At 42.0% G+C, this 25,095-nt stretch overlaps 2 protein-coding genes across 4 annotated transcripts in view; both read left to right on the top strand.

Annotated features, from left to right (window-relative positions):
* The window catches only part of LOC144986688 (NLR family CARD domain-containing protein 3-like), a 520,304-nt gene that overhangs the window by 126,658 nt on the left and 368,551 nt on the right, over nucleotides 1-25,095 (top strand). The window lies entirely within an intron of this gene.
* Nucleotides 10,753-25,095, top strand: part of LOC144987317 (uncharacterized) — a 406,167-nt gene continuing 391,824 nt past the window's right edge. Inside the window, exons 1-3 of one of the 3 annotated variants that reach the window (XM_078936667.1) lie at nucleotides 10,762-11,317; nucleotides 11,710-12,132; nucleotides 21,021-24,468. In XM_078936667.1, the coding sequence (XP_078792793.1) occupies nucleotides 11,146-11,317; nucleotides 11,710-12,132; nucleotides 21,021-21,043 (618 nt within the window). In that variant the 5' untranslated portion in view covers nucleotides 10,762-11,145 and the 3' untranslated portion in view covers nucleotides 21,044-24,468. The other 2 variants (XM_078936659.1, XR_013651194.1) reach the window with 2 other exon arrangements.

The following is a 25,095-nucleotide window of genomic DNA, read 5'->3' as shown; positions in this document are numbered from 1 at the left end:
TTTTGCATTGAAAAGCTCACAGCCTCCGTGTGAGCTGGAGACATGTTCTCCTGGCTGCTGCTCGTTCACATAGAGCTGCGGGGCCGATGACAGTCTGAAGGCTCCCACACGTAACAACACATCCACCCCTCATCCACAAAACGTACAGTATTAAGTCCGATTGCTCTGCACATACACGATTTCCTCCTCCCTGTAGCCGCCCTGGCCAGAGGTGTCGGAGAAGATAGGAAGGGGAGCGCGTGGGGCGAGCGCGGAGCTCAGAGGCGTCCGCGGAACTTCTGACGCACGCGCCGCGCTGAGGCGCTGGTATCGCGCTGAGGCGCGCGCTTTTCAGTCGCCGCTGCTTTATTTTACTTTTTTTTTTTTTTTAACCAGCCCTGTTAGTACCATAATGCTGCCGCGACACAAACGGAAGGAGAGCTGTTCCTTTTCACCCCTGCATGCACTGCTGCTACTTGCTCATTTTTAAACACGTACAACAGTGTGACGAGCCGGGCATTGGCCCCGCCTTTAGCCCCTAAGACTCATGGGAAATGGGGGAGCGTGGATGTAAATTTCCTCATCATAACTGAGGGATGTATTGTTGATTATATGGTTACTGTTTGTAATTTTATGTGTGATACCTAGATTGTCAATAAGTAAAAAAAACTAAAAAAAAATAAAAATAAAAAAAATAAACCATAACCGAGGAAGTTGTTAACAGAATAGAGGTCCATGCTTTTTGTCAGATGTGGTCGTATTCACATGCATGAGCCTGAGGCAAAGTTGACTCCTCCCACAGTGTGGTATTGAACCTTACCTATGCTGGGAGTCAGGACGTGATTTGTCAGGTTTACCATATTACTTAATACATGCTGCTTATACTACGACGCGGCTTATGTATGTTTAAAAGTAGTTAAACACGTGAAAATGGGCGGGTGCGGCTTGTAATCGGGTGCGCTTTATAGTCCGGAATATACGGTAATGTGTCTGTCTTGGTGCTTTTATTGCATGTAAAATTAATTGTTTTTACTTTTTCCTTAATTCTACTAATTATAAACATTTTCTTTAATTGAACAGCATCATTATTAATTTTCATCTCCAGTAAATGAAGAGATGATATTCATTTATTGTTCACATTTAATTTGGACATTTGTCAGAAGAGACAGAAAGTCTGGGTTTAATCTGATCTTGGTCGGTTTTTATTCAACAAACTGAACTTGTAACTTCATAAATGTCAGCCGCTTTGACCCCAGAAACAAACAGCTGTGCAGTCATAAACCCGGATCCACTTTGTGCTTTTACCGCTCACGTTTCATCCTCAGACATGCGCTCATATCACCACGCCTGTCATCTCACCGCCAACAGTTTCACAACACCGGATCATCATTATCATTTCACAGAGGAAAATGTTTTTTTTTTGTTTTTTTAATTTAAATCACCTGTTCCTGGCAGTATTTATATAGGTGGGCGGGGTCAGTTACATCGATGTGTGAATGGACCCCTTACGACCCCACAGGAGAAAAAAAGCTCACTGTGAGCAGAGATGATTTTTTTTATCATGTCTAAGAAATAAAAACAGACGACAGATCCAGTACTTATTGTTGTCATGTCCTGCGTTTTACTGTCTTTCCCTCTGCATGATAACTGTGGATGGTGTGTCCCAGGTTGTGGACTCCTGAAATGTTTCGTGGTGTTAAGAAGTTGGTGGTCAACATTTCTTTGGATTGTTCAGAAAATGTGTTCCTACTGGTTTTATGTGTTAAATTACAGAACTCTAGACTTGATGTTTGGTCTTGTGTTTTTTTTTTAATTGTTGGAGATTTGAGAAAAAATGTTTTTAATTTATTTAATTTAATAGAGAAAAATTATCCTTGTTGGTGAAACCATAGAGGATGGAAGTCTGTTTGATAAGACAATTTCAAAAAGCCACTTTAGTTGTAACTTCATCTTTTTCTGCACCACAATGTCACAGATTTCAATGAAATACCTCAAAATCAGGCTTTTCACAGCAATTATTAGGTTAGATTGATTAAAAATAGATTCATTAGATTACTTAATAACAGACAATGATTGTTTAATGAGTAATGACACGATAGCTCTAATTACACTGTCATAATTCATTTTTTATAAATAATTAAAAGCAACCTTCTATATATGATTGACAGAAAAACAGAAATAAAAGTGTTTCACTAAACAATGAAGTGGAACTTTGTGGTTCTTGTTGGGTTTTGATCTAGAAGAAACTGGATCAAATGGTTCTTTGGTGTGTCAGTTATTACATTTTTGAACAAGGCAGTTTTTCACTGATGTGTTCAGGTTTGAATCTTTTCTGTCTGCAGATCCATGAGCAGGAGTTTGTGTTTTAGCATGAAATGCAGTTTTGGAAATAGAATCTGTCTGAATGTCTGGAATTGGAGACATGGAGACATCAAAGAGGTTTAGATGGGATTTTGGGTTTGACAGAGAAATCTGCTGAAAAGAACTGAACTAAAAACTTAGAACCACAGACGACAAAACAGATTGTACTTTTTTATCTGCTAACAATTTTCTCTTTGATCTGTTAAGGTTTCCTGTTTGTCGTTAGCTGGAGGGACTAACTAAGATCATATGATTTGAAGAATGTTGTGGGCTGCACTGACCAACAATGTCTTCTTTCTTTTCAACAGGTAGAGACAGAAGAGACTCTTCCAGGACACGCTGTTGATGGACTGCATGTTTGGAGAGCTTGAAGCTCAAGATAGAACCGTTGTTGAAGTGAACATACCGATAGTGTGGAGATGAAGATCAGAGTCACACTGACCTGCTGACATGTTAGAGCTGTCCACACTTTGGACATGACTTCTGTCTCTTCTTTTCCTCTGGTCTCTGTTCTGTGGGTCTGTCTCTTCATCTGTAGTTGATGATGATTCTGTCTCTTCATCTGTAGTTGATGTTGATTCTTCGCGTTGGTTCCCTTCTTCATCCTGACTATCAGTTACATTAAAGCTCTGCAGTTCCTCTTTAATCTGTGGAGGTTCTGGTTCCTCCTGTTCCACTCTGAAATTCCTCTGCTGGTTGCAGAGATCTTCCTCTTCAGTCATCCAATGCTGGGGGAGAACTGCAAGGACACAAACACAACAAGGAGCCTTTTATACGTTTCCAGGATTTTTGTTTTTTTTTCAAGCATCAATAAACTCTGTGATCATTGGAGAAAATGTCTTAGGAGTCTGGAGGACCAGAAGAGACTTGTTGTGAAGGCTCAGCCCATTGTTGATGACATCACAGGAAGTGATGCCAAGTTCCTTTTCTTCTTCTGTTGTTTTCTGGTTTTTGTTGAGCTAGTTCCTGTTTCCATGTGCTCTGGGCCAGCAGCAGAGAGAGACTTTAGTTGCCAAAAAACCCTGTCTAACACCACAGTTCATTCCAGTTGCTGTATTTTCAATATTAAGTAACTGAGAAAACGTAAGTGTTTGAATCCTTTGTTTTATATGCTTCACTCGTTTTATTCGTGCAGTTATTTTTCTCAGCCGCTAGGTGTCACTGTTGTAACTGTTTCTATGAGGTTTAAAGCAGATCTGATTATATTTGCCTATTCTGGAGGTTGCTAATTTACCTATCATTTTGCCTATTTGGAGTTTATTTTATAATGACATACTGAGTCAGTTTTCCTTGTTTTATGTAATTTATTTATTTACAGCAGGGCTATTTGTGTTATTTATTTAGTGATGAGAGGATTTTTGTTGTTTACAGACTGAATTGGAATATTCAGCAAAGGAATAAATGCAGAACGTCTGACAAGTGGAGTCACCTCTCCTTTTTCCTCCTCCCTGTGTCCTGACCGACACCCCATCTTGTTTACGGTTAAACTCCTAACCCGAATCAGCAATACAGTCCTCCATCCTCACAGTCTTCCCCAATAAAACTCATTGAAACAATACATATAGACGCCATTAAATAATTAAATAAATGTGTCATTAATTCTTTAAAATTGGAAATAAATAAAATTAAAATTCTCATTAAAAGTGTCAATATTTCATTTAAATTAAATGTTAAATGATTTACACGGGTAACATTTCTAAGTTCTTGATTATCTCTAGGCCCCTCCCCCTCCACCCATTTAGCCATTTACAGTGGCTTTCCCTATTCTTCTCACACGCATTAGCCGCCTCACAGACAGGCATTACTCAATGAAACGCGAGTGTGTGCTCGCGTTTCACGAGTATCTGTGCGAGTATGTGTTTGTGTCCGTGTGCGCTCGCGTCTCATTGATTATTTCATTGATCATTGACGTGCCCCTTCCACGTTTAATGTATAAAAAAATACAGAGGGAGGGGGAGGCAAATGTACTGGTAGCACATGTGCGACTGGATGTAAAATTCAGTCACACACTCTCAAGTTTTGGTCGCAAAATGCGACCATTTGGTCGCAGTCTGGAGCTCTGGGTTGAGCCCCTAATAAATTGGTCTGTCAAGACAACCAGTTTTGCGACCTGGCCTGTCAAAACAGTGTCAATAAATAAATCATATTTTCCTTTGAACAAAAGATAATAAATTCACGTAACCTCCTTAATTTTTTTTTTTTTTTTTGCATTTCCGGTTCCGGGTTACACGGCAGGACGCGTGGCGTGCCTCTCTGCGAATACAACTATCTTTAAATTAATTAAAAGGTTGATTTTCAAAAAAGAGAGCTGACCATGCCCCCGAAGAAACCCCAGGAATACGAAGACCTCAAAAAGACTCTTGACATTATTCAAGAAACGCTGAAAAGTTTCATGGAACAAGTGTCGGCTAAGCTAACGCCACTCTGGGATATGATGGAAGAGTTCCGAAGATTTCCGGCTCAAAACGAGCAGCGAGAAAACCAGGTCGAGATTCTGGAGAAAAGACTGGACGATGTGGAACAGCAAGTAAGGATGAATAATGTCATTCTCACTGGAGTACCAATCAAGCCTCGCGCTAGCACTGCTAATGCTAGCGCTAGCGTAGCTAGCAGTGCCAATACGGAGATCGGTGCAGTGTCTTTGGAACAGCAAATATATTCATTTCTCACATCTAAAGGGATTTCCCTGGATCTCAATACCATGGAGACCTGCCACCTGCTCCCCAGGAGAAAGGAGACGGATAAACCAGCGATCCTCATCAGGTTTGTGAATCACAAACACAAGCTAGCTCTGATGACCCAAAGGAAACAACTGAAAGATTCGGCTGCTTATCTGAACGACCATCTGACCAGAAGGAATGCTGAAATCTCAAAACATGCACGGCTTCTCAGGAAGCGTAAGCAGATTGAGAACACTTGGGTTAAAGGCTGCAGGATTTATGTCAAACCGCTCGGTCCAGAGGACCGGTCAAAGGTTGTGTTTGTGAACACTATGAAAGACTTTGAAAAGTGTTTGATCACGGTCGTCTGAAACATGAAGTAATAAACCAAAGAGCCAAATAATTTCAAGAAATATGACACGTGGATTCATCACTTTACGTAACCTGAATAACAGCAGAGTTCTGACCTGCAGACAACTTGACCTCAACTTTCACCGCAGCTGATATCAGCTGAAGAAGGATATGGACCTGAATCTAATGTCTGCAGACATAACATCGAAGAGAACTATAAACTCTGTTTTGAATAGAAATAGAAAAAAAAGAAACTTTTAGCTGCTGTGACATCATCACACTGTGTCTCATTCCAATGTTCAGATTCGACTACAAAACACATCAGAGACTAACTAAACCTGATCACATTCGTTTATTGTATTTCTAAAATACAGTCATGAATAAAGACATATCGTAAGCAAACAAATAAACAAAACAAAACAAAAAAAGAACATTTCAAGTCCTTTTTTGGAGGACCCAATAGACGAGGAGGCTGCATTAATTCATAGAGAATTACATTTACGTCGTGCGAGGATTTTGAGAACTAGACTCGATTTTTTGTCATTTCCCCATACGTTTTTGTTTGAACGTTACCGTTTTTCGTTGCAGTCAATTACATATATACAATGAAAACAACATTAGATATGTATTGCTATGTAGATATTTCATATGTCAAATATTGTCAACAAAGCCTACATCCATGACATGCTCAAATTTGACCTGATTGAATTATGTTTTTATACTTCATTTTTAGCTGCTGCTATGTTCTTTTAATTCCTGCAGGATTGCATCTACATGAAAATGAAATCAGGGACATTGGATTAGATTAATGTAACAATTACTTTTTGGAAACACAATTTGCTAGTACTGCTTACTTTCTTAATCCCATATAAACCTATACCACTTGATCAAAGGGTAGACAAAAGTTCACTTAAAAAAAAAAAACACAATTGAATGTATTAATATTAAACTGACCAACGTTTGCAAGTGGGTAAGGTTAACAAAAAGTCCTCTAAACATTATCAACGTTAAATGCATTTTCCCCCAGATTGGTTCTGTACACTATGCAGCATTTCATGCATTTACACCAGGAATAACACTTCAAAAGTACACCTAAATATCGCCATTTTTTATTTCACACCTTACGCTATTTAAAAAGTTATTACAGCCAATATTTTATAACAATGATTTAAATGCAAACTTAGGCATTAACTTGAGCAGCTATGTTTTCCCACGCTAACTGTCTCTGTTTTGCAGATGCAGCGGTGTTGCTTTTCTTCCGGAATATGTGCTCATATTCACTGTAACTCTGCAGCAGCACGTCAAGTTCAGCTGGCGAAAAATACGCAGACCTCTTTTTTTTCACGGTTGCCATGGTGACTCGTGATATCTGTGCTCCATTGATAATGGCTTCTTATAGTCGCGGTGCGCACGCTCACCTCTGAATCAGTCCACTCAGAGTTGATTGACCTAACTCAGATCAGCTTCTCTGAAACAGAAAACTCAGAGTTGTTAATCTCCCGATTGACCAACTCAGAGTTCAAGTTCAACCTCAGAGTTGGTTGAACCTCCTTTCTGAAACAGGCCCCAGGAACCAGCAGGATGAGCAAAGTAGCGCGCTCCGCTGCACGAGAATCAACACACGTGTGTGCACTCCTTCTTCATACACACACAGTGCACGGTCACACACACACATAGTCATTCTACAACACCTATATAGTTAGTTCATTATGTAGACAGTTAGTAGTTACTGTTATTTGTTAATAAAGAATACTGCGTTGTAATTGTATTCATTTGCAATGCGGCCACCAGGTGATTTTGTTTTGTTTTGTTTGTTGTTGGTTTTTTTTTGGGGGGGGGGGGGGGCTGCGGTTAACCGTGACACTGTGCCCCCTGCTGCTTTATCACCGCGTCACAGCTCTATCCAAAAGTGCTGTAAACGTATAAAAGGCTCCTTGTTGTGTTTGTGTTCCTGCAGTTCTCCCCCAGCATTGGATGACTGAAGAGGAAGATCTCTGCAACCAGCAAATTAACTTCAGAGTGGAACAGAAGGAACCAGAACCTCCACAGATGAAAGAGGAACAAGAGGAACCAGAACCTCCACAGAATAAAGAAGAAAAGGAGGAACCAGAACCTCCACAAACTGAAGAGGAACAGTTTCCTGAGAAGACTCAGGAAGAACAATGTGAACCAGGAGCTGCTGGTAACCTTCTACCGCTCAACCATTGAGAGCATCCTGTCCTCCTGCATTACAGTGTGGTTCTCCCACTGCACTGAAGCAGAACGGCAGAGCCTCCAGAGAGTGGTAAAGACAGAAGAGGATCATCGGCTGCCCCCTCCCCTCACTGAAGGACATCTACCAGTCATGCTGCCTCAGCAGAGTGACTGACATCATCACTGACTCCACCCATCCTGCTTTCTCTCTGTTTGAACTGCTGCCCTCTGGAAGGAGGTACAGGTCCATCAGAACCAGGACAAACAGACTAAGGAACAGCTTTTTTCCAAAGGAAATCACCATACGGAATACACACACTTCCACCAACCACACCCACTCTGACTTTTTACAAATGTTAAATCTCTGACTACACATGTGTGCAATATCTTGACTTCTGTGCAATAACACAATATCTACTATGCTGCGCTCACAGCAACTCGACTCATTCCATTATATTTTGTCCATACATATTTAATATTTAACAGTTTCTGTACATATTGTTCCTTTTTTGTTAGAGATGTAAATACAGTTATTCTATTTCTATTTTATTTTATTTAACTTCATCACTTCAAGGCTGCTGCAATTTCATTGTATCACCATCTACAATGATAATAAAGACTCTGATTCTGATTTATTTCTGGAAGACGCCATTTTTGTCCCTAAATGTTGGATTCAGTCTGAATTCCAGTCCCACTCCCAGCATCCCTGCTCCTCTTTAGCTCCTCCTCTTCCTCCTGATCAAAGTTTGAAGCCCAGAGCCAAAAGTGCGTCTGCAGCTGCTTCTGCTCCAGCAGCCGCTCCCTCTGCTCCTCCTGCCTCTCCTCCTCTGGGAGCTCCTGCATCCTCCTGCGCTCCTCCCTGTCCTCCAGCATCATCAGGAGGCTTTCAAAAGGCTTTCTGGAATGTTCCAAAGCAGAAACCTTCATCATTTGAAGATGGAGGAAGACTCCAACACTGACAGACAGACAGACAGGAAGTCTCCTGGTTTTTCTGCTTCAGAAGGTTTTTGGGAAACTGCAGAGTTTTCTTTGTGGAGCTAAAGAGCTGCTGTCAGTCTGCTTTGGTCCATCAGGAATGAAGGTCAGGACTGAGAGGAACCTGAAGAAAGTGACTCTTCATCATCTGCTGCTGAAGAAGACAGAGGAAGATCCACTGTGAGAGCAGCTGCAGAAAGCTTTCTGCTGATTTTCTCCTCTGAGAGAGTTTGGAGTTCCCAGCAGTTTGAGTGGAGCTGAAGCAGCAGAGCTGAAACAGACGTTCTTCTGCTCCCATTCAGCATGAACGGACAGATCCACTGAAGGCCGGCCTGAAGCTCTGGCTTCCAACACGTCTGCATGGATCCAAGCGTGTGCAGTGTGTGCTGACATGCTGTTCTCTGAGGAACATGTTGGTGTCTGACTGGATCTGAGGACACAAACAGCTGCTGACATCTGAGAGGGTCAAGCTGCAGAGTGGCTCCTCAAAGCTCACGTCTCTGTGACAAACATGATGCTGCTTCTGTCTGTGCTCCACCACTAAAAGGACTGTCCAGAGTTGGTCCTGATCCGGTTCTAGTCTTTCTGGCTCCAACTTCTCTTTCCTGTCAGGAACCCTTCATGTTCTCTGCCTTCCTCACATTTCTGTCTTCTCTCTGGGCTTGAAGCCCAAAAGGAGCTGAAAGCTGCTGACTTCAGTCTGATCCCATGTTCTGGATCATCCGTGTTCCTGAAACACGCTGCTGGACCCGTGATCAGAGGAACCCAGGAACCGGAGAACTTCCCAGAACATGCAGACACATGTGGAACTGTTCTGATCATCTGTGTGTGTTGACAGTGAAGGAGAGCTCTGTCCTTCAAGAACTTCATCTTTGAAAAAACTTTATTGACTCTGACAGAGTTTCAGCTTGAATCCATGTGGTTTTCATTCTTCCATTGAAGTCGTCTCCAGAAAGTAAAGATCTGCTGAATCAATGCTCCTCTGAGAACTTTGGAGCTTTTCTCTGCATCTGTTCCACACTTGAATGTGCAAAAGATCAAAGCGCCGGACGCTCTGAGCTTCAGCGTTCCAGTCAGCAGCTGCTGAACCAAAGCCAGCAGCAGGTGAGGATCTGGGCCTCAAAGCAAACGGACAGAAAGATGAATGGAAGAAGGGATGGAGTCCCAGTGTTGAAGACATCAGCTGGAGAAGCTCTGAGGCTCTTTCAGGTGGGCGTGGCAGCGCTGCTGCTTTCCAGCAAACCAAGCAAACTGCAGCATCTGTGATCTGAGAGGCTGTTGGTGAAGAAGAGCATCATCAGCATAGAACTGTGGGCCGTTTGGGTTCAGAAGAACAGCTTCATGGTGTGGAAAGAATCTGTGTCCTTCAACAGGTCCAGAAGATCCCAAACATGGAAACTGGAAGCAGTTTGGATTCCGGTTTCTTCCTGAACTTTGAGGATCCAAATGCTGAAAATGGAAGCTGACAGATAATGCAGCAGACTTTACCAATGTGCTCAGAACACTAGAACATCCACAGAAGAAGAAAACACTGTTCTAGTGGAACATCTACAACTTCTGTCCATGATTCAGAGGAACTGCAGAAAGATGACTCCTCCCACTTTGGGTTTGGTCAAATGTAGAAAAGAGAAAACAACCAAATCAAAACAATTTAGATCAATTCTGGCAGAAAATGTTGTAACTTTTCAACTCTCAGGGAAAAAAATCTTCAAAGAAATAAATCTATTTTAGAATCTATGAAGAACACTGACTGGAAAACAGCACCAGACTGCTGCAGCTGCAGACCTTCATGTGACTGTGGGAGCTGCAGCAGCTGCAAACATCTGGACTTCCTGCTGCAGCTGCAGACCTTCATGTGACTGTGGGAGCTGCAGCAGCTGAGGAGCTCAGCATCTCTGCAGACTCAGACGGAGCTCAGAGCTTCTGAGTTGTGGAAGTTTAGTGGCTGAACTTCTTGTAGGTCCTGCTTGGTTCAGGTTGTTGCTGGTGGTGGAAAGAGCTCCTGCAGACCTCTTTGCTGTTGGAAGGATCTTCTGTCTGCAGACTCTCTGATGCTTCAGCAGGAGGCGCTGCAGTGTGGTCCTCCTCATGAGTCCTGAAGCTGCACCGTCAGCTGCAGAGCTTCAGAGCTGCTTCTTCTCAGACCACTTTCTTTGGTTCTGATGTTTTATTATATTGTTGTTATTACCATTATTATTATTATTATTATTATTATTTATTTTTCTTAATTTCCCCGCCATCGTCATCATAACATGAGCGACAGACAACACTCCAGACCAGCTGGTGGCGCTAAAGCACGATGACGCTGTTAGCCAAACAAAGAAGAAGAACAGCACGAGGCGCTAGCAGCGTTAGCTTGTTAGCAGGCTAGCAGCGTTAGCTTGTGTTGAGAGGTCGGTGGTGTTTTGTTGGGACGTTTGTGAGATTTTTGGACAGAAAGGACGATAAGTGGTTCGTGTGGGAACTCTCAGCATTTTCCAAAGTGTCGTAAATGAGTGAAGAAGTGTTGAACGGAAAGACAACGTGGATTGCTGTGATTGTGAGACTAGCAGATGATCGATCGGAGCTGCAGTGAAGAGGACGGCGGTGTTTGTGGGAGTTGGAGCTGAAGATCGGAGCAGGAACCATGTCTTCCCTTCAGTCTCTGAGAGAGTTGATCAGCGAGCGACTAGCTGCTGCTGCTGAAGAAATCTGCAGACTCTGTGAAGGAACCATCGTCCAGTACGAGCAGGAGCTCTGTCGTCAGCGCAGACTGCTGGATGTCATCTGGAAACCACAGCTGCAGCTACACCACATAGGTATGTGACCTTCATCAAAGAAACAGAGAAGCCCTTTGAGCTTCATGCTTTTCTTTTTGGGGACCCGTCTGTCACTCAGTGGCGGTTCTACACTAACTTACTCCCAGGGCGATAAACCAATCATTTTCCTGTTTTACTTTGTGTACGAATTGTGCTTTACAAATAACATTGCCTTGTCTTACTCTCACAAGAACAATTCAACATAAAGTTACTTAAGTAATTGTAACACGTTATTACTCATCTCTGCATATGTATTTATTTCAATTAGTCTCTTCTGGTCCTTTGGACATTTTCTCGAATGATCACAGAGTTTATTGATTGTTTTATTGCTTAAAAAAAATAAAGTCCTGGAAATGTATAAAACGCTCCTTGTTGTGTTTGTGTTCCTGCAGTTCTGCCCCAGCATTGGATGACTGAAGAAGAAGATCTTTGCAACCAGCAGAGGAACTTCAGAGTGGAACAGGAGGAACCAGAACCTCCACAGATTAAAGAGGAACAGGAGGAACCAGAACCTCCACAGATTAAAGAAGAACCAGAGGAACTCTTCAACAGTCAGGATGAATATCAGCTTGATCTGAAGCAGGAGACTGATACCTTGATGGAGATTCCTACTTATGAGGAAGATGAGAACAGTGAAGCAGATCTAAACAATCAGCAGAGCTTTAATGTAACTGATAGTCAGGATGAAGAAGGAAACCAACATGAAGAATCAACATCAACTACAGATGAAGAGACAGACCCACAGAACAGAGATCAGAGGAAGAGAAGGGACAGAAGTCATGTCCAAAGTGTGGACAGCTCTCACATGTCAGCAGGTCAGTGTGACTCTGATCTTCATCTCCACACTATCGGTATGTTCACTTCAACAACGGTTCTATCTTGAGCTTCAAGCTCTCCAAACATGCAGTCCATCAACAGCGTGTCCTGGAAGAGTCTCTTCTGTCCCCTCCAGTTGAAAAGACAGAAGACATTGTTGGTCAGTGCAGCCGACAACATTCTTCAAATCATATGATCTTAGTTAGTCCCTCCAGCTAACGACAAACAGGAAACCTTAACAGATCTAAGAGAAAATTGTTAGCAGATAAAAAAGTACAATCTGTTTAGTCGTCTGTGGTTCTAAGTTTGTAGTTCAGTTCTTTTCAGCAGATTTCTCTGTCAAACCCAAAATCCATCTAAACCTCTTTGATGTCTCCATGTCTCCATTCCAGACATTCAGACAGATTCTATTTCCAAAACTACATTTCAAGCTAAAACCCAAAGACAGGGTCCTGCTCATGGATCTGTAGACAGAAAAGATTCAAACCTGAACACATCAGTGAAAAACTGCTTAGTGTCAGAATTGTTCTCCATCTTTTCTGGACTCATTCTTCCTCCAGTGCAGCTTCATCTTCATCAAACTGCTCCTCATTGGTGGGTGGAAACACAACAGGGAGGTTTTTCTGTGTCCAGTTCAGCTCCATGAATGTTCAGGCTGTTTAATTTCAGTGATTTCAGTTTAGAAAAACTGCATCTCTGCTGAGATTTGCTCCACTTCCATAAGAACCTCAGCAGCATCAGGATCATTTTGTTGATGGTTTGTCTGTGGAATGACATTTCATACTCATAGCTTCAGTGGAGATCAAGAGTCTGGAACCTTTAACACTAAAGAACCATTTGATCCAGTGTCTTCCAGACCAAAACCCAACAAGAACCACAAAGTTCCACTTCACTGTTTAAGAAAATACTTTTTATTTCTGCTTTCCTGGCTGTTAAGACAATCATTTATAAAATGTAGCTTTTAAAAATGTCAAAAAATGAATTATGACAGTTTTATTACAGCTGTCATGAGATGAATTCTTTATGTGATTAATTAATCATTACCTGTTATTAAGTAATTTAATCATTCATTTTTTTCCAACAATATGTTTATTGGTTTTTTTTTTTGGCATTACAACACACATTCACAAACGAACAAGCATTTAAAAATAAAAATGTGAAAAAAATATAAACTTGATCTCAGACACCGTAAATTGTTTGTCTTATAAAATACTCAACATGGGTTTGAACACTTGAACACAAAACATTGATATACTTTCTGCAGAGACCTATTTTTATTCAAAAAATAAGTAGAGATCCAGCATAGAGTTCAGTTCAGGCTGAAGTTTTAAACATCATCACTGTCAGACAGATCCATGCCCTCAACAAATGCTATAAATGGTCTCCAAACAGCTTCAAACAAGTTCTTTTTTCCTTTTAACAAAAATGTTCTACGTTCCATCGGCAGTACAGTTAACATCAGTTTAATCCATTGTTTTAGTGTTGGTCCTGTGCAGTTTTTCCAGTTAATTGCTATTGACCTTTTAGCCCTGCAATAAACATATGTCTATAAGTGATTTTTCTGATCTAGAATATCTTATTCTGGGGATAGATTCCCAAAATAAAGATGACTGGTTTCAGTGTTATTTTATTTTGAGATCATTTGTTTGATAGTTTCTCTGATTACAGACCAGAACTGTTTTATTATTCTACAGTTCCATATACGGTGAAAAAGTGTTCCTTTTTCCTCATTGCATATTGAGCAAGTATCTGGAACATTGATATTGAATTTATTTAATTTAACAACTGGCATTAACCATTTATACTGTAAAAGCCTCAATCTTGAGTTTGTAGTTTGCTTTTGTGCCTTTGTGCAGGCTACTCGCCATTATTCTACTGATATGTCTGTTTCTAGGTCTTTTCTCCATGCATCAAGTTTCATATTTGCATTTTCTTTTGAGTTTGTAAGTAACAAATGATAAAATTCTGAAATAGCTCCTCTCCTACTGTCTTTGGTAACCAGTTCTTCTAGTTTAGACTTTTGTGGCTTTAAAAGAGATTTTCTTTCTGTTCTAATATAGTTTCTTAATTGTAGGTATTTGTAAAAGTCTTTTCTATTAATATTATATTTTGATTGTAGCATTTCGAATGACATCATGTCTGAGGCTGCTGCTGGATACAGGCCTTGAATTTTTTCCAAACCATTCATTGCCCATTGTTTGAACACTGCATCTGCTGTGCCTGCTTTGAGATTGCTGGTTTGCCAAAATGGGCCTTAGCTGTGATAGCGTATTTTGTTATTTCATTACTTTTTTTTACACTATACCAAACATTGATCATGTTTATAACCTTTGAATTATTAGTTTTCTTGTTCAAGTTAGCTTCCAAGTTGGAAAATATATAAAGAGGTAAAGATGGGATTAAAGTTTTATTTTCCATTTCTGCCCATTGTGGGGCATCTTTTTTTTGTAAAATAGTATCTTACAGACCCAAGCTGTGCAGCCCAGTAATACCACATTATATTAGGGCATTTTAGTCCTCCTTCACTGTAAGGCAGATGGAGGAGCGATAGCCTTATTTTAGATTTTTTATTTTTCCATATAAACAAATAATCATTTGTTTTATAGTTTTGAACCAGCCGTCAAGCGGTGGCAGGGGGATATTTTGAAAAACATACAGTAGATTTGGGAAAATGTTCATTTTGTAGACATTAATTTGACCAATCAGTGATGTATTAAACTGCATCCATCTATTGAAACTGTCATTTATGTCTTTTGTTATAAAGTCATAATTATTTTTGAACTACTAGAGCAGGGGTCGGGAACCTATGGCTCGCGATGGTCACATGTGGCTCGCAGACAAATCTTTAATTATATATTTTTTAAAAATGTTATCAGACCAGTCCTTCCCAGGCGCGATGGGATGCCAGAGGCGCGGAGTTGTATCGGTGCTTGGAGAGAAAAATCTGCGCCAGCGCTATCAGTTACTATTATCTATTATTTCACAGAGTTTGTACCAGCCGGAAATCTGTGAATTGCCGTGCCTAAAACTGCCCGCTCCCGTCTCTGAGAAAGAGTGCGAAGTTGCGGGGACGGGATGTGTGAGGAAGAAAGCAGAGGGTGGGGGGTCACGGGCAGAAAGGTGAATCGCGCAGGGATTGTAAAAACGTATAACCCGCTGCCCGTCACTCACTGCAGTGTGTGAGTGTGTGTTTGGCTCCGCGTCTGCATGTGAGCAGTCTTTCTCACATCTACAGAACATTCAGACAAACCTATGATCACGTTTAAAGTCTGAACGCCTGCGTGAAGCAAGCAGAAACTCACCACGTATAAACCAGACTAGACCATCAGCAAAAGTACCACGAGAAATACTCATCATTTATTAGCAACAGCATAAAAATGTTATTAAAAAGAATCCACAGACTTATTGTACTTTAAAAATGTTGAAATTACATCAAATGCACACATTCACTTGTATATTTAGTGATACACATATTGTCGCGGACTGAGTTGGACTGGGTGGCTGTTGGACCGTGTTATAAGTTCTGGAGTTCAGAACGCATCATGCAGCGATCTGATTGGCTCTCAGTTCTGTCGCTCAGCCTGTTGTTAGGTAATTTGGACCAATGGGGTTCAGCTATGGGCCGAATAAGGGAAATGGGAGGGCTGGAGTGGGAGCAGGGGAATATAAAGTTGGGAGAAGCGCTGTCGTCCCGGCGGGAGAGATTCAGGAGTTGCTGAATTAATTGTACGGCGTTTGTTACGGTCTACAGTAACCAAAATAAAGAACCTTAAAAGTGGTTAAGTCTCCATGCCTCAGTGTGGTAAAGGGACACTACAGTGTTGTATGGCTCTTTCGAAATTACATTTAAAAATATGTGGTGTTTATGGCTCTCTTGGCCAAAAAGGTTCCCGACCCCTGTACTAGAGGTATGTTTGGAAAAATGTTTAAACCTAAGAAACAGTCATGTCCACTCCACAGCAGTCACAGGTGGTGGGTAATGTTTTATAAAAGTGTTTATTGGATTTAGCGTTTAACTTAAGCTATAACATATGGAGTCCTATACTACTCATAATTAAATAAATAAATATTTAATTCAATAAATAAATATGACCTCATGCAAATACACAATAAACCAATAAATCTATCATAAATATATAAAAAGATCATGAAATTGTGAAAAACCTGCACACTGATTTTAAATAAGCCTTTATATTATTCAATATATTTCTTTTTTTTTTTAAAAACGTCTTTTTTCAGAACCTTGGATTTCAAAATCAATATTTTCCAAAGTAGCTTTATTTTTATTTCATGTTGCCATTTTTCCCAATGGCTGATTTATGTCATGAAGAGCTTTTTCAGGAGAATGTCTCTGTCTGTCAATCAAACCAGACAAGGCGGAGAAACATTTGTGATTGGCTACTCCTTTACTCAGACATGAGCAGCAGCACCCAGACTACATCGATCGAAGATGCTTCGGCCAACGTGACGGTGCAATGCACACTCCTCAACACTAGGGGGAGTATGCATCTCAACACATCCACAGTGTTACCAGAGACTGGATGGCTTTGGTTCTAAATTTGTGGGTCAAAATGGCTTTGGATGGGTATGCATAATTTGGGTGATTTTAGGGTGTGTTCTGCGGTTTTTATTTTATCGTGAACATATAGTAGTGATCTATGTTGGGCTGGGAGCCTGTCGGAGTTCCACTAAGCTTCTACGTCCCAGAGCCTGTGAACGCACCAGGCCGCGTGTGGGAGGAGCTATCAGCTAATGTTATTAGCCTGATAGCAACATGGAGCGGTGTCTGTGTTTATCTCACAATGCATGGAAGACATGAAGAATGTGGAGATATCAGGTTGGATGTAAGCACAGGTAAAAGCCACCTGCATGGCGTTTCCGCCTGATGCACCTCCGACGGTGCCAGTTGGGCAGCTGCAGGCTCATCAGCCAGGAGCCACCCTTCATTAATGTTTCGCTCCATTAATCCCAGAACATCTCACGGTGGTGGAGCAACTGCAGAGATGTCTCCCTACCGCCCCCCGCAGATGCCCTTAGGACCAATCATTTCCCCACGAACTGTCCTTCCTCCTCAACCATATACAGAAACTGGCTTTTTCCGCCTCTTCCACTATGTCCTTGGATGCCTTCTTCAATTTCAACCCAGTCACTCCCATCTTCCTAAGGAGGAGCTAGGTGGATGTTCCAACAAAGCCAATGCAGCCAATCTCCACCGGGCAGATGATGTTTGACCACCCAGCATCTTGGCACTCAGCTGCCAGCTCTGTGTATTTGTCCTTCTTCCTTTCGTATGCAGCATCCATTCCTCCCTCCCAAGGGATTGTGAGCTCTGCCAGGATTACTGCTTTGGCTGCAGAGGACCACAGGTTGATGTCTGGCCGCAGAGAGGTGGTAGTTATCTCTGGTGGGAACTTGAGCTGACGGTTGAGGTCCACCCTTAAGTTCCAGTCACATCCTGGTGTTAGCAGTGATGGTGTCCCTCTCTGGTTGGTGTTCTGTGCTCAAGCCCCTTCTCCAACAAAGTGAATCAAAGACGGTGTCTTTGTGGGATGATCTTTGGCTGCCTCCACCCTCCGTACTTCCAGAACCTCTGCCAGTTTCCTCAAGACCTGGTCATGCCGCCATCTGTACCTACCCTGGGCCAGAGCTGCTTTGCAACCAGACAGGATGTGCTGTAACGTAGGGTTTGGAGTCTTACAGAGATGGCAGTTTTCCTCTGAGCCAAACCATAGACTCAGATTGCTGGGGCTGGGTAATGTGTCATAGGTGGCCCGGATGAGGAAGCTCAGCCTTGCTTGAGGCATCTTCCATATGTCAGACCACCCTATGGTCCTATTGACCACACCTTCCCATTTTGTCCATGTTGTTGTGACTGGCTGAGTGCTTTGATCTTGTTCTGGTTTTCCTCGCTCCTGGTCACCTCTTCAATCACCAGCTCTTTCCTCTCACTTCTTGTGGCTTTGGACCTGAACTTGGGGGCTGTTCCCCAGCCTAATCCAGCTCTTCCCGACTGTGTCTTTCCCACGACGTTGTTGTGCTTAAGCTTGATGATGGCCTGGTCAACAGCCTCTTCTGCCTCCGTTTGCTTCCAGTTCGGACAGGTGCCTTGGTGTTTCTTACAACAGGGTTAGTTGAGTCTCTCAGCTCAAGCACAAGCCTTGTTTTCTCCTGTCTGTAGCGTAGGCTCATGGATTTCAATGGAAGCTGGAGTGTGTTTTCCCAAAAAGGCCTGTGTTGGACAGACTTCGAGGTAAGCCAAACCATTTACGGATGAAATTGTTGGCTATGGCATCCATTTTTGCTACTGTGGATGATGTAATCTGACACAACTTCAGGGGCCACATCAAGCATGGATAGAGGATGAATTGGTAGCACCAGACTTTGGATTTCCCTGGGAGGTGGCTTTTCTCAATCCTCTCCAGTCCGTCAGTGATCTGGAGCATGATGGTGACTGGCATGTGGGTGTCAGACAGCTCAGCCGTATACAGTCTTCCCAAGCTTTGATTCTCATTCTGGCCCATCCAAGGAGATCTTCAAACCTCTTCAGGAACCTGGTAGTACATGGTGCTGTTTGCAGCAGGCTTGTTACATCATCCATGTAACTCCGCAAGGCTGGTAGTCGCTGGCCTGACTGTGACTTTATCCCTCCCCCCATCTCCCTACCACCAATCAGAATGACCTCGAAGGCTGCCGTGAAGATGATGGTAGAGATTGAGCAGCCCATTGCAATTCATTTCTCAAGGTGGTGCCAGCTGGTCTTAGCTTCCTGTGTGGTGTAACCTACTTAGGAACTGCTGAAATAGTTGCATATTACTCTCTGGATAGAAATTGGGATGTAGAAGAATTCTAAGGCAAAGGTAATGAGCTGATGAGGAAATGAACATTAGGCGGTTTCCAGATCCAGCCAGACAACATGCAGGTCGGACCTCTTGCGCTTGCTTGGCTGCTTGAATCTGGTACCAAATCATAGTTGAGTGTTCATTTTAATCCTAGAGAAAAGACCACTGAACATTTCATATTTGTCTCTGATTCGTTGCATCATAATTGAATAAAAACTAGATCTGAAACCAGATTCAAATCTATTTTGTCTTTGAGTTTCATGGATTTCAGCTTCATCTGTTCTGGTTCCAGAATTATTACTTTTTTTATCATCAGCTGAGCGAACAGATCAGAGCTGAGACACCCTAGTGGTGGACAGATGTCACTGTTACAACAGGAGGTGGATGACTAGGAGGGGGCAGGACAGGCCTGGGGTCAGAGGGCGGGCCCATCCAGGAATCAGACTCCCCGGGGAAAGGCACTACCACGTGGTTTCATTTCCTGTCATGAATAATTGCTAATAATGGACATTAGGACTTTGCTGAAACAGGAATGACATCAATTCAATGATTTCAGCAAATTCAGCACTTAGGCTCCGCCTCTCCTCTGTGCTGTTTATGATTGTCCACCACTGAGGAGGGGGGGGAGACTTGGGGCCCCCAGCACTTTGGAGGCTTCGAGCTGAAAACATAAAATAATTCTGAAATAATTTAATGACCATTTTTATTTAACTCTGGAAATAAAAATAAAAAACACTGAAATTACATCAAATTGTCCAGTTAAAAGGGTTGTACCCCCCTCCCCCCCACCCCAACCCCCCACCCCCGTCCTCCTGTAGTAATGGACTATTCTATCAACAGCAAGTTCAAAGCCTCATTTTAAGGTCTTTTCATTGACATTTGTGACAACTGTGGTGCAGTAAAAGATCCAAATCCAACTAAAAATGGATTTCTTCCCATAATGCATCAGTGTCTCTATTTCTATAGAAGTATATAGGTGTCTATAGGTAGACAGCCTCCTCTCCTCAGAGGCCTTAAAAGTTGAAGTCAAGTCATCAAACTGGATTAGTTGTGTTAAAATGACCTTTTGTTGGATGAAATGAAAAGATCTTGTTGAACCAAAGTTATGGTGTTGGATTCTGATAGAGATTTGAAAGTCACAGAAACTTTTTTTAGTTTTGTTCAAACTTCAATCATTTTTCTCAACTCATTGAAAAACTTCAATTGTGTCCAGCAGGGGCTGTCAATCAAATGAAGCAGCAAATATGATGAAAATAACTCCCATATTTCTCTGACTAGACCTAAAAAAGTCTATTTCAGAATGAAAAAGTCAAACAGTTGAAGACCAACATTCCTCCATCCATCCATTTTCTGAACTTCTGAGTCTGAGCTGCCACTGTTGGATGAAGGCGCTTCACTCTGGACAGGTTACAACACCCCCCCCCCCCACACACACACACACACACACACACACAGCTAGGGGCATTCAGAGGAACCATCAACGTATGAAGCATGTTTTTGGCGTGTGGGAGGAAACACGGGTGGAATGAACAGACAAACTCCACACAGAAAGGTCCCAGCTGGGATTTGAACCTTCTCACTCAGAGCGCTAACCGTGACTCCGTGCTCCACCGTGCACGGAGTCTGACCTTCATGAAGGCTTGGTGAGGCTTCGTCTTCTGGGCAAACAGTGAAGCTTTTCCCGCTTAGCGCCCTCTACTGGTTGCAGATTGGAAGCAGATTGAAGTTGTGATGTGAAACAGCTGAAGGTCAAATCTGCTTTGAAGAAGTTTGGTTTAGTCCAGACGTGTTGGACTTCAAACTGTAATTTCCACCAACAACACCACCAAGAGCTTGTTCAGCTGGACTACAACAACACATAACAACAACACACATGTCTACATGGAAGTGACAGTGTGGCGGCGCTGCTCACATCACGTCTGACCTTTGACCTCACACTGAAAGTGGCCTCTGGCCTCTGCCGCCACGGCGACTGAGTGGAGCGGCTCCATGGCTGCTAGTGGTGTTCCAGGTGATGGAGGATGTTTTCCATGTGTCTGCTCCTGCAGAGGTCTGGATGGATCTGAACTGATCTGAATGTGCTGACAGGCCTCTGAGGAGAAGAGACTGACAGAGGAACCATGAGCTGAAGGAGGCTAACGGCCCAGGATCCAGAAACAGCTGCAGAGAGACCACCAGCATCAGGATCAGGATTCCAGAGGGGCGAGGCTCAAAGTGGGAAAAGACTTTTTGCTCCTTGAAAGCAGACGACCAGAGATGAAGTCACCTGGAGACAACGACTCCTTTCTGATCCCTGGAGCTGAAAGTCATCCAATTGTCATTTGGATGTCAGCAAACTCTAGTCAACATGAGTTTGTTCACTTGATCCCAGACTTGGAAGAATCAAACACTGGAGGCTCTTGATGTCGGCACAATGTGCTGCAGGCAGAATCAACAGGAATCCAGTTGAATCCAGATGTTGGAAACACAGACGTCCTCCTTCCTGCTCCTGGACATCTACCACCTGCCTGTTCTCCAGCTCTCCCTGCACTCCTTCCTGCTGATCACCTGGACCAGGTGTGTTCATCCAGTCACAATCTGGAGACATCTGATGGAGCCAATCAGCAGCTAGCAGGGCTTGGAGATCTGGAAAACAGGCAGGTTGGTAGATCTCTAGGACCAGGATTGAGCAGCCCTGTCTTCCAGCTTTCATTCCCAGAATGCAACAGTTTGAATGAGAATGAATGTTCTCCTGCTGTTGCTGTGAGGATTCTGCAGGTCCGTTCTTCAGTGGTTCTGGTGGTGTTCTGTCTGTCAGTCCCTCCAGGTCCCTGTCAATCATCCACATGTCTTCATTTCTGTTGTCTTCAGTCAGTAGAAGTCTCTGTTTTCAGGTCTACAGTGTCAGATCATCAGTTTTTGGTTTCTCCATGGATTTTCTCCTGTTTCTGTTCATTGATCAAATCTTGACGTTTCTGCCTCTGAGTCCAGGTTCTGCATTTTGGCTCCTCCCATTCCTGACAGCTGGATCCAGTGTGACTCCGGTTCAATGGTACAGAGACCATCTGAGGTCCTGCGTTGCCATTTCAGCGGTGGGCGTGCCCTCTTTCAATGTTAAGTCAATGGTACAGACGCTAGTATGTCTAATATTCTTTTTCTTTGTTTTACATTTTACCTTTTATTTTATTATTTTTTTCTAAGATTTGAAAGGTCTTAATCACTATGGTTCTTTAATTTGTAATAACAATTTATATTTTTTTCCAGTTAAACAATTTAGTAAAAATCATCCTCTAATGTTAAAATTCTTAGTTTCATATTTAGTAAATAGGTAGGGGCCCATTTAACCTCTGATTTAAGACACCAGCTTCTTTAATCCTAAATTTTCTCTTTTTTGTTTATGTGTTTATGTCTTTAAGTTCTGTGTGTTTTTTTATTTCACCAAATACTAGGGGTATTAGGGATTCTGTTAAACGAAAATCAAAATCACTTTGTTTTACAAAAGCCAGAATGTTATTCAATACATTTCATGAAGAGAATAGTTTATATGCTAAATGTTTAAATTAATTAGTGAAAATAAAAGTAATAAAACTGTCTATTTTCAATGAAGACTATATGCTAAATGTTTTATGACGATGCCTAGTATTGTAAACTACGACGGAGTATTAGGGCCACCAAAAAAAAAAAAATTTAGAGCCACCAAAAAACAAAAAAGTAAAATTACGAGATTTTATCTCGTAAATTTAGGAGATAAAAACTCGTAATTTTAGGAGATTACAGTGGAAGTGAGCATGCAGAGCAGCAGGTGAACGCCGTGCAGCCGCAGAGAAGACCGAGTAAACTTTGTTGAACAGGTGAGCTGAATGTTTATTGATAACGTTCCAAATGTCTGGAAGGTCATTTGTTTGATTTACGATTCATTAAAGTTTTATTTATTGATGGTTGGTTTGCAGGATCTCTGCAGTCCGATGAAGCCGTCGTCGGTGTCCCTGCAGCTGTTCGCTTGAATCCTTTCTTCCTCCACCAAAGACAAGACTCTACGTCTGTGTGACGCTTCCGTCACACAAAAGGAGGAGCACTTTTTTTTGGCATTTTCAACGTTCCAAAGCTAATATAAAACACTATTTTCATTCCTCTTTATTGTTTTATGCTGAAACGGGACATTTCATCTGCAGGAGGGGGCGTTTGTAACACTGTTTACTTCCGCATTGGTGTTGGGATGACAGGTTCATGACGTAATGAGACAAATGAACTTCAGGATATGTGAATGAAAAGGAGAATAAAGGCTGCAGCGATTGTCTACACCCAAACGTGTCTCTGAGCTCCTTATTTTACATATTAAACTCCGCTTTACTGACACTGAACCCCGGAAAGACTGCTACACGGAAAATAATCTGATTTTGAACCAAAAGGTTCAGAATCTCTTTGTTTTACACCTATAATAATCCGGAAATGAAGCTTCACAAAAGGCTCCACATACTTCATCTTCAAGGTAGGCTCCAATAAACGGACAACTTCGGTGTTTTTCCTTAATCTACGACTTTTTTCTCGTAAATTTATGAGATAAAAAGTCGTAAATTTATGAGATAAAAAGTCGTAAATTTACGAGTTTTTATCTCCTAAATTTACGAGATAAAATCTCGTAATTTTACTTTTTTTTTTTTTTGGTGGCTCTAATTTTTTTTTTTTGGTGGCCCTAATACGCCGTCGTAGTAAACTACAATTTTAATGCTGTTTATTATTTTTTTGTCTGTGTTTTATTCGTTTTTATTTCCTTGCTGTAGTTATGTGTATGTGTTTGTTTGAAGTTCAATTAAAAGAAAAAAAAGAAAAAAAAACATTGGAATGAGACACAGTGTGATGACGTCACAACAGCTCTCAAAAGATTTTCTCGATACATTTTTCTTTCTATTTTGATTTTATTTTCGTTATTATCTCCTGAATTAAAACTGTTCAAAAATGTTTGAAGCCTTTTGAACCATATCGACGTTCAGTTAAGCACTTTATACGTTTCTTTTTAAAGGAAGTTCCTGCACGTGACCCGGAAGTAAACAGCACGAGGCGCTTGCAGCGTTAGCTTGTTAGCAGGCTAGCAGCGTTAGCTTGTGTTGAGAGGACGGTGGTGTTTTGTTGGGACGTTTGTGAGGTTTTTGGACAGAAAGGACGATACGTGGTTCGTGTGGGAACTCTCGGCATTTTCCAAAGTGTTGTAAATGAGTGAAGAAGTGTTGAACGGAAAGACAACGTGGATTGCTGTGATTGTGAGACTAGCAGATGATCGATCGGAGCTGCAGTGAAGAGGACGGCGGTGTTTGTGGGAGTTGGAGCTGAAGATCGGAGCAGGAACCATGTCTTCCCTTCAGTCTCTGAGAGAGTTGATCAGCGAGCGACTAGCTGCTGCTGCTGAAGAAATCTGCAGACTCTGTGAAGGAACCATCGTCCAGTACGAGCAGGAGCTCTGTCGTCAGCGCAGACTGCTGGATGTCATCTGGAAACCACAGCTGCAGCTACACCACATAGGTATGTGACCTTCATCGAAGAAACAGAGAAGCCGGTTTGAGATTCGTGCTTTTCTTTTTTCTGTTTTTTTCTTTTCTTTTTTACTTTGTGTACGAATTGTGCTATACAAATAAAATTACCTTGCCCAAGGCCCGTACACATCGGGACGAATATTCGCCAGCCGTTATCCGCCAGCGTTTTTCAACACGTTTTTTGTGTTCACACCCAGGCGATTTTCGCTGACGTTGAGCCGAGTGAACATGCAATTTCATTCCCTGATATTAGATGGCGCTTAATGAAACAGAAATACCACTGTACACAAGGTGGCGCTGCGCAGCTTTACGCTTCTTAAACTCGCTTTTCACTCAGAAGAAGAGAGCAAGTATTTACGCGCTTGTCAGAATCATACAAAGAAAACATGAATATTTCAAGCACCGGCAGCTCTAGCTCTAGCTCCAGTTCCAGCGATGAAGAAATTATTGTTCTGTTGAATGATGAAAGATGCCAGAAAAGACGCCGATTTTGGGTACATCCCATAGTTACGAGAAGAGAAGAACATGGGGAGTTTTATCGACTGATACAAGACCTGAAAATGTATTATGAGTGTTGTCGAGGATATTTTAGAATGTCCGTCATTATTTCTTTGCG

Source organism: Oryzias latipes, chromosome 2 (assembly GCF_053564925.1).
Source record: "Oryzias latipes strain Hd-rR chromosome 2, Olatipes_Hd-rR_3.1".
Taxonomy (NCBI): Eukaryota; Metazoa; Chordata; class Actinopteri; order Beloniformes; family Adrianichthyidae; genus Oryzias; species Oryzias latipes.
This window is presented reverse-complemented; position numbering and strand designations above follow the sequence as displayed.